Source organism: Rhineura floridana, chromosome 9 (genome assembly GCF_030035675.1).
Source record: "Rhineura floridana isolate rRhiFlo1 chromosome 9, rRhiFlo1.hap2, whole genome shotgun sequence".
NCBI classification, from domain to species: domain Eukaryota; kingdom Metazoa; phylum Chordata; class Lepidosauria; order Squamata; family Rhineuridae; genus Rhineura; species Rhineura floridana.
Genome location: NC_084488.1, coordinates 101,337,467 through 101,349,685, shown reverse-complemented (window position 1 = coordinate 101,349,685; position 12,219 = coordinate 101,337,467). Strand labels below are relative to the sequence as shown.

The 12,219-nt window shown below is 42.6% G+C and overlaps 1 protein-coding gene across 7 annotated transcripts in view; it reads left to right on the top strand.

The window, feature by feature from the left end:
• Window positions 1-1,567, top strand: part of SMARCAD1 (SWI/SNF-related, matrix-associated actin-dependent regulator of chromatin, subfamily a, containing DEAD/H box 1) — a 63,809-nt gene extending 62,242 nt beyond the window's left edge. For all 7 annotated transcript variants that reach the window (XM_061583005.1, XM_061583004.1, XM_061583010.1 and 4 more), the window contains one exon: window positions 1,026-1,567. In XM_061583005.1, the coding sequence (XP_061438989.1) occupies window positions 1,026-1,087 (62 nt within the window). In that variant the 3' untranslated portion in view covers window positions 1,088-1,567. The remainder of the gene's footprint in view (window positions 1-1,025) is intronic.
• Window positions 1,568-12,219: the final 10,652 nt, after the last annotated feature.

Sequence of the window (12,219 nt, the reverse complement as noted above, 5' to 3'; positions counted from 1 at the left end):
AGCTTGTTCAATAGCAGATTCATCACAGTACTTTAAATGTAATGGATGATGGAGAAGACATCTCATATTTAAACTGCCCAGATATAATTCTTATTCTGTAGAACAATATTTTAGAAGCTTAGCAGATAAGAATTCAGTGGAGGAAGAAATGGAAAAAAGCTGTGTATTGCTATTTGAACTAAGTTGTGAATTGGGTTCTAACTCAACACATTCCCTGCACCATAGATCCAGAGTAGAAAATCTCATATTGATTAATCAGAATTTGTTTTCCTCAATGTGGTTGCCACCCTTTTTCAAAGGCAGGAGCTGGGCTCAGGGTAGTCTCCTGCTCCATTGGCTTTCTTAAACATTTGTATTGCTTTTGCACAAGCAACCTGCATGCTGGATGGTTGCAAACCACACCATTTACTGTGCCAGTTCCCATATTGGATCACAGCTAGTGCAAACAAAGGCAAGAACATGTGCTGTACAAAACCTGGAGATTTATGTGGAACATATGGATTGAGTTTGTATCGGTGGTTTTACACATACAGATCCAAGCAACTCATTACAGTCCCTCACTCCATTTTTACAATAAGGTAACATCCATATGGACCTGAGGTCACTGGGATCCCATCTTAAGAAGGTAGCAAGGTTGCAGAAAAATAGGGATGATGATTAGTTGGGGTTTTTTTAGTTGTATATTTTATTTATTTATTTATTTATTATTTGATTTATATCCCGCCCTTCCTCCCAGCAGGAGCCCAGGGCGGCAAACAAAAGCACTAAAAACACTTTAAACATCATAAAAACAGACTTTAAAATACATTGAAACAAAACATCTTTAAAAACATTTTTTTAAAAAGCTTTCAAGATTTTTTTAAAAAAGGTTTAAAACATTGGTTTTATATTTGAATATATTGCCACCCTGGGCTCCTACTGGAAGGAGGGGCGGGAGATAAACCAAATAAATAAATAAACAAATATATTGTTGCATGAAATGTTTCTTACAACTACAGCTCTGATGCATTCTTTTTATTCTGCAGGAGAAGAAGGGGCCATTCCAGCAGATATAGCAACACTATTAAAGGCATCATTAGGTCTCTAATAGTAATATATAGAAAAGTGTTGTAGATACCTTTTTTAATTTGAGAAGAAATAAAATGTGGTGCTTCAAGAATTTCTTGTTACTAAATACATTTGTATGGACATTTATAACTTTTTGTAATTTCCTTGTTGTATTCCTCATGTCATAGGTTTTTTTCCCACTCTGGTACTCAGAAGCAAAAGGTAGAGATGCCACAAAAATGTAGTGCATAAAATGCCACATAATCTTATTGTACCAAGGCAGTTTTAAATGGGGACCCTTGTTTTAACTGAACTGCTAATGCTTAAAATTGTTCCATATTTTTGTAATTATTTCTACCTCCAAATATATATACAGAACTTGTCTATTTCACTGGATATGTGGGGGTTTTTTACATGTGCCTTATTTGAAATGCTCATATTGTGTCTCTTTGCTTGTTTTTATTTGAAGTACCGTAATGTTTTGTATCAAATTGTTCACATAATAAAAATTGAACCTTGACAGATCGTGTTTTGATAAATGGTTATTTGGAACCCATAAAGGGGGGGGGCTTTCAACTGGTAATGCAACGTAAATAAAAGTTTAAAATTCTTCATATTAAGTTTCTATTCAATATGGTGGAGTTACACTGAGGTTTTTTGGGTTGTGGCCATGGTTCCTTGGAATTCTTTGCCTAAATATTGCCTGGTCCCAATCCCAGTGGGTTTTAGAAAGTAGTGGACAGTAGATCTGTTCTTCAGAAACACTGAAATCTATGGATCATTATATTTTAAATATGCTTTGTTTTAATGTCTTGTACAGTTGTATATTTGTTTGTAATCCATTTTCAGTTCTCAGACTAGTTTTAATACTATATGAATTATATAATTAAACTTACTGACTTTCTTATGGATTGTATTGTTTAGAAATAGTTGTATTGTATTATGGATTAAAATTCCCTTGAATCGTACGGGAATAAACAAGATTATGATGATTGTGAAGTGCTTAAAATGCTAGGTGCTGTACAAAATGCGTAAAAAGAACAGGTTATGCCCAATGGGCTTGCAATCTAATCTAAATATAATAAATGTTACCAGCCTCCTATCATTTCAAAACCTCTGGATGTGGCTAGGAACAAACCTGAACTTAATTTAGATAAGCTGCGGCCACTTGCTCCAATTACTCCACAACTCTGCCTGGACACTCATCCTGTGTCTTCCCTGCTCCAGGTATATAAAGAAGAGGGGCTGCCTGAGGCCTCAAGTTGCCTTGAGGTCACCTGGAAAAGAAGATCAGAAGAAGATCATGGAAGATTCCTTGTTCTTATTGTTTTGTTTGGTTGTATTCTGTTATTTTTAATGCTGGTTAAGTGTTATTTCATTGTTTAGTATTTTAGATCTGTTGTTGTTTCTGTATCATTTTGCTTTGTACATTGCCTAGAGTGGCTGGATGGTCAGCCAGATAGGCAATTAACAAATTGAATAAATAAATAAATAAATAATTTAATTTATTTATGATACACATGTCCCACATGAGACCAACATGGGTCCATGAAGCAGCTTATACCTTATAAAAAGTGTTGTGAATATATATGCCAGCATTAGTTATAGAATCCAACAGGAACTCCCCACAATGCACACACAAATATCAAAAGGCGAAAACTAAGAATAATCAGCTCACAGAACTTGTCAGCGTACCATAAATAGGGTGCCCAACATGCTACTATTCAGATGTTTTTGGACAGCAGTTCCAGCCAACATGGCCAATGGCCAGAGAGTGTGAGAGTTGTCGTCTACAAAACAGGTTTTCCATCCCTGCTATAGTCCCATAACATCTGGACACACTTCTATCATAAATTGATCCCCAAAGCCCTTGGAAACAAAACTTTGTCGACTTACTGCCTAAAGGCCAGCAAAGACTGAATGAACTGAGTCTCCCAACCTCAAGGAGAATTGAGTCTGCTGCTGAAAAGATCCTGTTCCATCGACTGCCACACATCCTGCTGGCACAGGGATGCAGAGCTGGGCCTCTGGATTATTTAAGTGTGCTGATAGGCTTATAGGGAAATGTTAGTCCTTGAAAAATTCTGCTCTTTAGGTTTCTAAAAGTTCAAAATCCAGCACTTTGAATTTAACCTGGAACCTACTAGAAATGGAGTTGTTTCAAACACGGGAGTTAATGTTCCAAGCAGACTTGGACAGCCACATTCTGGACCAGTTGTAGTTTTGGGATATTCTGAAGAGCAGCCTACATCACAGTGGTCGAGTGTGAATGTCACAAAAACACTACCATTACCTTGTCCAGGGAAAGCACACTTAGGAGCAATGGTTTAGTAATAGGAAGCAAAGCTGATGCAAGCTTCCTGTGAGATTGGATTGGGAGAAAGTTCCTTGCAAAGGAAAATGTGAAATGTCTATAATGCTTGTACATTCTGGGATTGTACTCTCACCTTTTTCTTTTAAAGAGGGGGCCTTTCTACTACATACGGGAGGCCAATGCAAGCCCCCTATTCGCCTGTGAGCATCATTGTATCAGGGCCAAGACAGCAACACTGGGAGAGTGAGAGCAGCCAGTTAAGAACTGCTTAGATTTTTTTCTCTTTGTTGCATCCTTTTTTGTAAATATTCTGCACTTAAACTATCTCAAAAAATGAAATAGTTCTGCACCAAGGTGTATGTTACACATATTCACTAATAGGCAAAAAACCTTGCGGTTTAAGAATGTACCTATAGCCCACAGCTATTTCTATCAAACTTTAAAAAGCAGGGAAATTGGGCAGCTATAGTGAATGCACCAGGGGAGCAGGAGACCTGAACTCCTCTCTGAGATATTGGACTGCCCTACAAATTGGTCAAAATGCAAACACCATTTGGGTTGGTCTTTCACAGTCCAATCCACTTGCTGTGTAGCTTGGAAGAATTTGGTAACGTGCTCCCATCAAGAATGCCTTTACTTTTACAAGAGGGTCATGGCTTAGTGGCAAAGAACATGCTTTCCATGCAAAAGTCCCCACATTCAATACCCAGCATCTCCAATTAGAGCTGGGAGAGATCCTTATCTGAAACCTTGTCAGTCAGTACTGAGCTAGGGACGTCTATTGTTATAGGAGAAGGCATTTAAAAGGATCTTATTCTCAACCCAGCAGCAAAAAAAGGAGGAGGGGCATGGCTGTGACTATCATGAAGAGACCCTGCACTTTTTAATTTGCTGCTGCACTACTGGTCACAAACAGAAAAACCACTTGGCCACCTCATTAGTGTAATGTGGTATTACACTAACTGCAAATGTTTGATGCCCCTGCAAATGTTTGATGAAGATCTTCTGTCCTCTGCAAAAGATGAAGGGGAAAATGTCTCTTCCCTATACAGCAAAGGCTTCACAAAAGTGGGAGGCAGTACCAACACAGCTCTAATTTCAGATGGGGGCTTCAACACAGGACTAATTTCAGACAGTGAGTGAGTGAGTGAAAGATATTTAAGATTAAACAACCAAGAGCTAAATTCAAGATTAAAGTGTTAAAAACAAAGAGTCGCATCAAATCTCAAAATAACTACAGCAATGTTATGAGCACAGGTCAAACAGCCACACACACTTCAAACAAAACGTATTTGAGCATTTGTCATTTATAAACCCATTTAAGGATTTATACCACCAGCATCAACCCAAACACAAGAAGCCTCTATTTTTCTCCCATGAGCGGGAACGCAATGATCCCTCCACCCATTGCCGTCCTGGGCTCCTTCTGGGAGGAATGGTGGGATATAAATTTAATAAATTAAAGAAATAAATGCTGCTGCTACAGTCAATTTAAAAGTTCTTTTCAAAAAATAAAAATAAACACAAAACCAAGAGTCTGAACAACACTACACTTCAGGGTTGTCATACACAACACCCTCTCAGCCCCCCAATATCTGTACAGCCACACTAGGCTACTTTGCAGGGCTACTGTAACCTATCCAGCACTATATCCACCCCTCCCCACTGCTGCACTATGCATATACTAATGATTTTGTGGGTGTGTGAGTGAGAGAGAAATTTAAGAACCAAGAACTAAATTCAGGATTACAGTGTTACAAACAAAGAATCTCATACAATCTCAAAATAACTACAACAATGTTATGAGCACAGGTCAAACAGCCACACACACTGCAAACAAAAAGTATTTGAGGTTTTGTCATTTATAAACCCATTTAAGGATAGGGGGTGGGGGGTGGCAGGGCAATTGAGCCAGCAGAAAGAGCAGGCTGCGGGAGACAGCGGGGGTGGGAACACACACACACATCACCATCACTCACCTCCATTCTGCTGCTGCCTTCTCCGTCATCCTTGCCCTCTGGCTTTCTCCCTCTACAGGCCATTTCTCTCTCGTACTTCCTCACAGAGAGCACGAGGGAAGAGCAAGCTCAGCAGAAGGCCAGTGTGAGTCACATGTCTGTTGCCCACCAGTCACAGGAGCAGACTTCCCTTGCTTCCTCCAAGTAACTGGAAGGGGAGGAGGGAGGGGAGTGAAACGAAAGAACTCCTGGTTTCTACTGTGCCTGCGTGTTGTTATAATCCACGGTAATGCATTTTTTAATCTATTAATTAAAAACAAACCATGCTGGTTTTTATTACTTTAAACCTACTGAAGAGGTCTGTGTTTGGGGCAAACTCAGGGATTTCATTAGAGATACCTTACAGTCATCTCTGAGTTTTAATGAATTTCAACAGATTATGAGAATTACTCAATAAAAAGTCCAAACGGCTTCTTGTTTTTCTCTCTCCCGTTTTTCACTTTAACCTGTGGATTCTCCGTGAGGGGGTTGTGTATCACCAAGAAAACTTTCAGAGTTGTAGAGCAAGTGATTCTGAATCCAACAGTATAACACTTGTAAGTTTTTGTTTTGATTTGGGACTATACAAAGCACCAGAATGGGGTGGGGGGGTATTTTCGTTTAACATGGTAGAACGTGAAAAATCCCTACTGGCTATAGTATACAGCCACTCTTGTGGCTGTATAATTAGATCTAAATACTTGTGTGAGTTTTGTGTTTGTTTTATAGGGAGGGGTCACTGCCTTCTGGAAGGGCTCATTCTCTGTAACTCCCCAAACAGAAGTTCTACAAGTTCCAGTGACCCAGTGCAAGTCTAAACCATCATCCATTTTATTTATTTATTTATTATTTGATTTATATCCCACCCTTCCAGCAGGAGCCCATTTTAAACTGGCAAAAAGCATCCACATGAAGTGCCACAAGAAGCCTTCCAGCCATACGCAAAACACAACCTTGCTTCTCTCACTGCTTACACTGTAACTCATAATTTAATAGTGGAGCACATATTTTGCATGCAGAAGGCACCAGGTTCAGTCCCCGGTGCCTCCAGTTCAAAAGGATTAGGCAGCAGGTGCTGAGAGAAACCCCTTCCTGAGACATTGGGAAGCCACTGCTAGTCAATCTGGCCTGTTGTATTTTATGTCCCTAAGCAATAGCTGGATGAAGTTCAGAGCTGCTCAGTTCTTGTATTTCATGTAACAAGATGGGCTCAAATAAATTTTCTCCTCTGCGCTTCCTCGAATAGACAATGGCTGGCTGGTGCTGGCCTTATTGAGTGAGACAAGCCTGGCTATAGATTAGGGAGGAGGATCCTCCTAAAATTCTTCAATATTGCTTGGCCTTGATCCACATACTGGCATACACGGCACTGGGATGCATGCACAGAAATATATTCTCATACTCACATCCCAAACAAATAATAAGTTTGGGAAGAGGGCTGACTTGGAAAGTTATGAAGAATGCTCCTCACAAATGCTACAGAAAGTGATCATCTTCATTTCTCCCAGAAGGTGGCAGCATTGGAACTGAAAGAAAAGTGGTCAAAGAGAAGAAGGTGGAATTCACTGGCAAAAAGAAAGGGATGTGGTCAGGTGTGATGAGAGTTGTAGTCCAAAATAGCTGGAGGGTGTGACGCCCTTCCCTGGCTCTCCCTGTCAGGTTCCTACCTGCTTGTGGCTACTACCTTTCATTAGGCACCACCAGGGACTCCACCAGTCCGGATTGTCCTTTTTATGGTTTCTCTCTCCGCTCTAGCACAGATCTCACTAGATCCCTCTGCTAGGCAGCACCACCAGTCATGCCCTATAACCAATGTTCCCAGAGACTTTGCCTGAGCCTCTCTCTATCTGGTTACTTTTGTGACTCCGTGCTTATGCTGTTCTGTTTTCCCCTTTTTGAATGCTCATTCTCTCTTCAGAAGTTGAACCTGTAGACAGGGCCTGGCTTTGTTTGTTTGTTTCTTTTTGCATGATACTTGCTAGTGTTAGACAGAGTAAGTTGAATCTACCTGTTTTACTCAGTGTAGATCCTTGAAGTTAATGGAGCTATGTTAAGCATGTCTGTGATGAGCTTCCGCCGGACTTTAAAGGCCTGGCTCTTCAGGCAGGCTTTTGGGATGGGTTGAAACTTTTACTGTATGTTTTAATATTTTAATTGCTTATGGTATGCTTAATGTCTAATGTATTATTCTGTTTTGTACGTCGCCCAGAGTGTCTGGGTAACCAGCCAGATGGGCGACTAATAAATCCAAGAATAAATAAATAAATAAATATAGATAACTCATATAACTCTGGGTTGCGCTGGATACTTGTAATGTTATTATTCTTCTCTTCACCGCTGCCACCATTTGTTACAGTTCCCCTTCAGCCTTGGTCATTACCTTGCCCTCCCTTCTGGTCTGTGAAAACCCCAGCCAAGGATCAGGCCTTCGGTAAACCAAAATAGTATTTATTAAGTATCAGAAATAACAAGATTACTTTTATAATGGTACATAAGCATATGATTTCATCTATTCCTGTGATACTTGTCTTATTATTAACTAGAACTCCAATTCCCTCTTTCTCCACACTCTCCACCCCCAAACACCTTCTTCCTCTCACATCCACCAACTAACACCCACCACTAACATCCCCCGACTCAACTGTCACTCTTCCATTTATACTCCCAGCCATTCAAACGCTCAGCCAATCATCCAGCATTCTACTGCTCATCTACTCCCCCCTCCTCTTTCACTCCACTTACCATATATCTTCTATACAAACAGCACTTACCATATTTACATTAATACAGGAACATCACAGAGGGCACCAGGCTTAAATGTGTGTGGACCATGACTGTAGGAAGATGGCTGAGCTAGCCACCAATTATACCAGCTCCACCAACCAGGTGCCTTCTAAATGCTTAGCCTACAGCTTCCATCAGCCCCAGCTAGCATGGCCATGGAAGACACGTTGAAAGCTAACTTAGAGTAATGCAGCTTACACCAATCCATGGAATCAAGACCCAATAGCCCTAGTTCAGTATTGAGATTTAGAGGGAGAGGGGCAGCACCAAGCCCTGCCCCTTCCAGAGCATCATCTTTGCACTGTTTACAGCCCTCTGCAAGTGTAAGGACAAAGGTCTGAAGTGGGGAGATTCCACTCTTTGTGGAGGTTACCCACATACCTTTGAATCCTCACTCAGCCCTGAAGCTCACTGGATAACCTTGGGCCTGCAATTTTCTTTCAGTCCAACCTACCTAACAGACTTGTTGAAAGGATTAACTTGAAGCAAGAATCTGGAAAATAAAGCACTGAAAGGGAAGGGCCATAGCTCAGTGGTGCAGCATCTGCTTTGCATGCAGAAGACCCCAGGTTCAATCCCTGGCATCTTCAAAAAAGGCTGGGAAAGACCTCTGTGTGAAACCCTGTCAGTCAGTGTAGACAGTACTTGAGCCATGTACATATGTAAGTGTCGCACTGCAGTTTGCAGGGCCATAGACAGGTGGTGCTGCAAACTGCAGCATGAATACTTCCCCACACACACGCATGCTGCGCACAGTGCCCACCACCACCAGCTTGGCAAGCAGGCAAGGCAGCAACAGCAGCTGGCCAGGGGTGGGGGCAGCTGGCTGGCTGGCCAGCTTGCTATGTGCTGGTGACGGCGATTGTCCAGGGAAGGAGGCGGTGCGAGGCAGCAGTGGCAGCCTGGGTGGGAGGCCGGTCTGTGGCCTATCTGTGGTGCAGCACTGTTTGTCTGGAGTCAAGGAGGAACAGGCAAGGCAAGCATGTTGGCGAAGGGAGTGTGGGTGCCTGCGAAAGTATAGTTTGGTGAGGGGAATGGGGTTGCCTGGGGGAGGAGTTGGGGGCTGGTGAGCAGTGGGGCTGAGTCCCTATAGTGTGGGGGGGGGGAATACCTTTTTCAGACTGAGGGCCACTTTCCCTTCTGGGCAATCCTCTAGGGGGCACATGCTGACAGAGCCAGAGGCAAAAGTGGGTAGAGCAAAAACAGTACAAATTATGGTTGTACATCTGGCTAGTTGTACACTCGCACACACTCCTCTCCATTCAGGCAAGCAGGAGGCATTATCAGAGTCCAAAGAAATGTTTCAGTGAGGCAGAAAAACCTTTGAGGAAGGTGCAAAGTAGAGCCGCTGAGAGGTGTGACCTGGGGAGAGGATCTGTGACTGAAGAGCTATAGGCTGGAAAGAATCCCAAGGGCCAGATAAAGAAGCCTGGAAGGCCACATTTGTCCCCTGGGCCTCAGGTTCCTCACCCCTGATATATATGCAATGAAACTGTCCCCTTTCCCTTTACTGAGTCCCTCTAGCCCCACAGAACTGCTATGCTGCACGTGCCTTGTGATTTTTTTGTCCCTGAACACCCTGTTGTAGTGTGTCTGTGTCTGTGTCTGCCAGCCTATGTCAAGGTTTGGGGCTGCCTGAGCTAAGTCAAACTCAGTGACGAGCATTTTGTCCCCCTCTTCTCCTTCCTGCTTCCTTTCTCCCTATTTCATATTCCTTTAGCACCAGCGTTATCTTTCCTCTTTGGTGTCCATTTCCCAGCTTTTCCCTCCCTTTCAACCTGCTCATAATTTTGATCCTCCTGACTTGAGTTGCTGTGCCCCCTACTCCACTTTTGTCTGCATCAAAGCCTTTTACTAGTACGGGCAGAGGTTAAGCCAGCAGAGGTCATGTCAGTGATAAAGCACTCATGTGGTCCCCCAGAGCCTCATTCACTAATGGTGCAATCCCAGCAGACTAGCAAATGGGAAAGAAACTGTTAGGCTAAGTGTGTATTTTTCTCCTCTAGCGTGCTGAAAGAATGCTGCTTTCCTCCCCCCCTTCTCTGTTCAGGCATTGGGAGGCCACAATCAACTTCCAACTTTCCTCTGTATGTACACTGCCAAACAAAATAAAGGTCATAGGCTCAGGGGTAGCGCATCTGCTTTGAATGCAGAAGGTCCCAGGTTCAATCCCCAGCATCTCCAGGTTGGGTTGGGACACTCCATGTCTCATACCCTGGAGAGCTGCTGCCAGTCAGTGCAGACAGCACTAGGCTAGACAGACCAATGGTGTGACTCAGTGTAAAGCAGCTTCCTATGTTCCATATACGTGGTTGTTACCAGAAACAACTTACATGGGGTAATAATTCCAACTCAGAAGCATTGCACAGGAATTTTGCATTGTGTGTAATAGCCCTTAAATAGGCTGCCCTTTTCATGTGTTTCTTATGTGTACGACACTCGGGTACCTCTTGCCCAACCCTCAACCCCACATTATTGGGCATTGGGCACGTCTTTCCATTTTGGAACCCTTGTGAATGAGAAACTGTTCATGTTTAGGTGCTCTGTGTGCTCAGGACTCTCATGATTGCAGAGTTGCCAGCTGTGTGGAGCCCAGCCCTTATGTGCAAGCAGCTGCTCACATGTAAGAGTTGCCTTGTAGAAATCCATGCCCATCATGTGGTCATTGGGAGGCAGAGCTAGCATAGTAATGTGATGACAGGAGCAGGACAAGAAGTGCAGCCTTGCTTTTGTTTGGGACCATTAGCACCCCAGATACAATTAGGGATGGGATCTGTATGGCTGGTACCTGTTCTGTCAACCTGATAGTCTGGTAACATATCAAGTTCATTCTTTGTCTGCTAGCCACTGCTTTTACAGATCCATTTATTTCCCTTGCAAAAAAAATATTGATATTTATATCAATATTTTGAAATGAAATATCAATAAATGAAAGGAACTGTTAATAAAGTTATCATTCTTCATATCAATATTTTTTTTAATCTGTTTTTGAAAATAGCCATGGAAAATTAATGGAAAATTGGATACAAAATCCAAATTGGGCAGAATTCTAGCACATCCCTGGACACAATTAGCATGTGGACTAACATTCCAAGCAAAAGTGTTGTGGAACAAATCAATCCACTAACAGCTTGGGGCCAGGATATCTACGAGATTGTCTCCCTCCTTATTTTCCCAGCCAATCACTGGACTCTGCAGGAGAGCACTGTGATGGGTCCTTCCCTGGCTCTCCCTGTCAGGTTCCTACCTGCTCGTGGTTACTGCCTGTCTCTAGGCACCACCAGGGACTCCACCAGTCCGGACCGCACTCTCTTATGGTTTCTCTATCCCCGCTCTAGCACAGATCTCAACAGATCCCCCTGCTAGGCAACCACCAGTAACGTCCCAATACTAGTATTCCCAGAGACTCTGAATACTGGTATTGTTATTCTCTTCACCGCTGCCACCATTTGTTACAGTTCCCCTTCAGCCTTGGTCATTACCTTACCCTTCCTTCTGGTCTGTGAAACCCCAGCCAAGGATCAGGCCTTTGGTAAACCAAATTAAGTATTTATGACAGATAACAAAGCTAACAAGATTAACAAGATTTCTTCTTAAGGCACATAAGCATATGGTTTTACTCAATACTAATCCGAACTCCACCTCCCTCCTTCTCCACTCTCTCCTGGCAAACAACTCTCTCAAACCCCACCAAGCAATCCACTCTTTCTCTTCTCCCCCCAGATTCCACAATTCACCACCTCACATTCACCCAGATTTACCTGTCATCCTTTCATTTATACTGTCAGCCATTTTAAACATTCAGCCAATCATCAAGCATTCTATTGCCTATTCACTGCCCCTCCTCTTTCACTACTTACCATGTATACTCTAAACAACCAGCACTTACCATATATACACTAATATATAGGAACATCACATTTCCCCCCCCCCTTAAACAACGGCAGAGTATTATTCCTGTTCCAGGATTTATACGTCGCGTTAACAAATAAAAGTCTCTATGGGGAAAATGTCTTTCTTTGTTCCTCTGTCTGGTCACGTCACTGCAGTCCCAGCCACTTGCCTGGAAAGTCCATT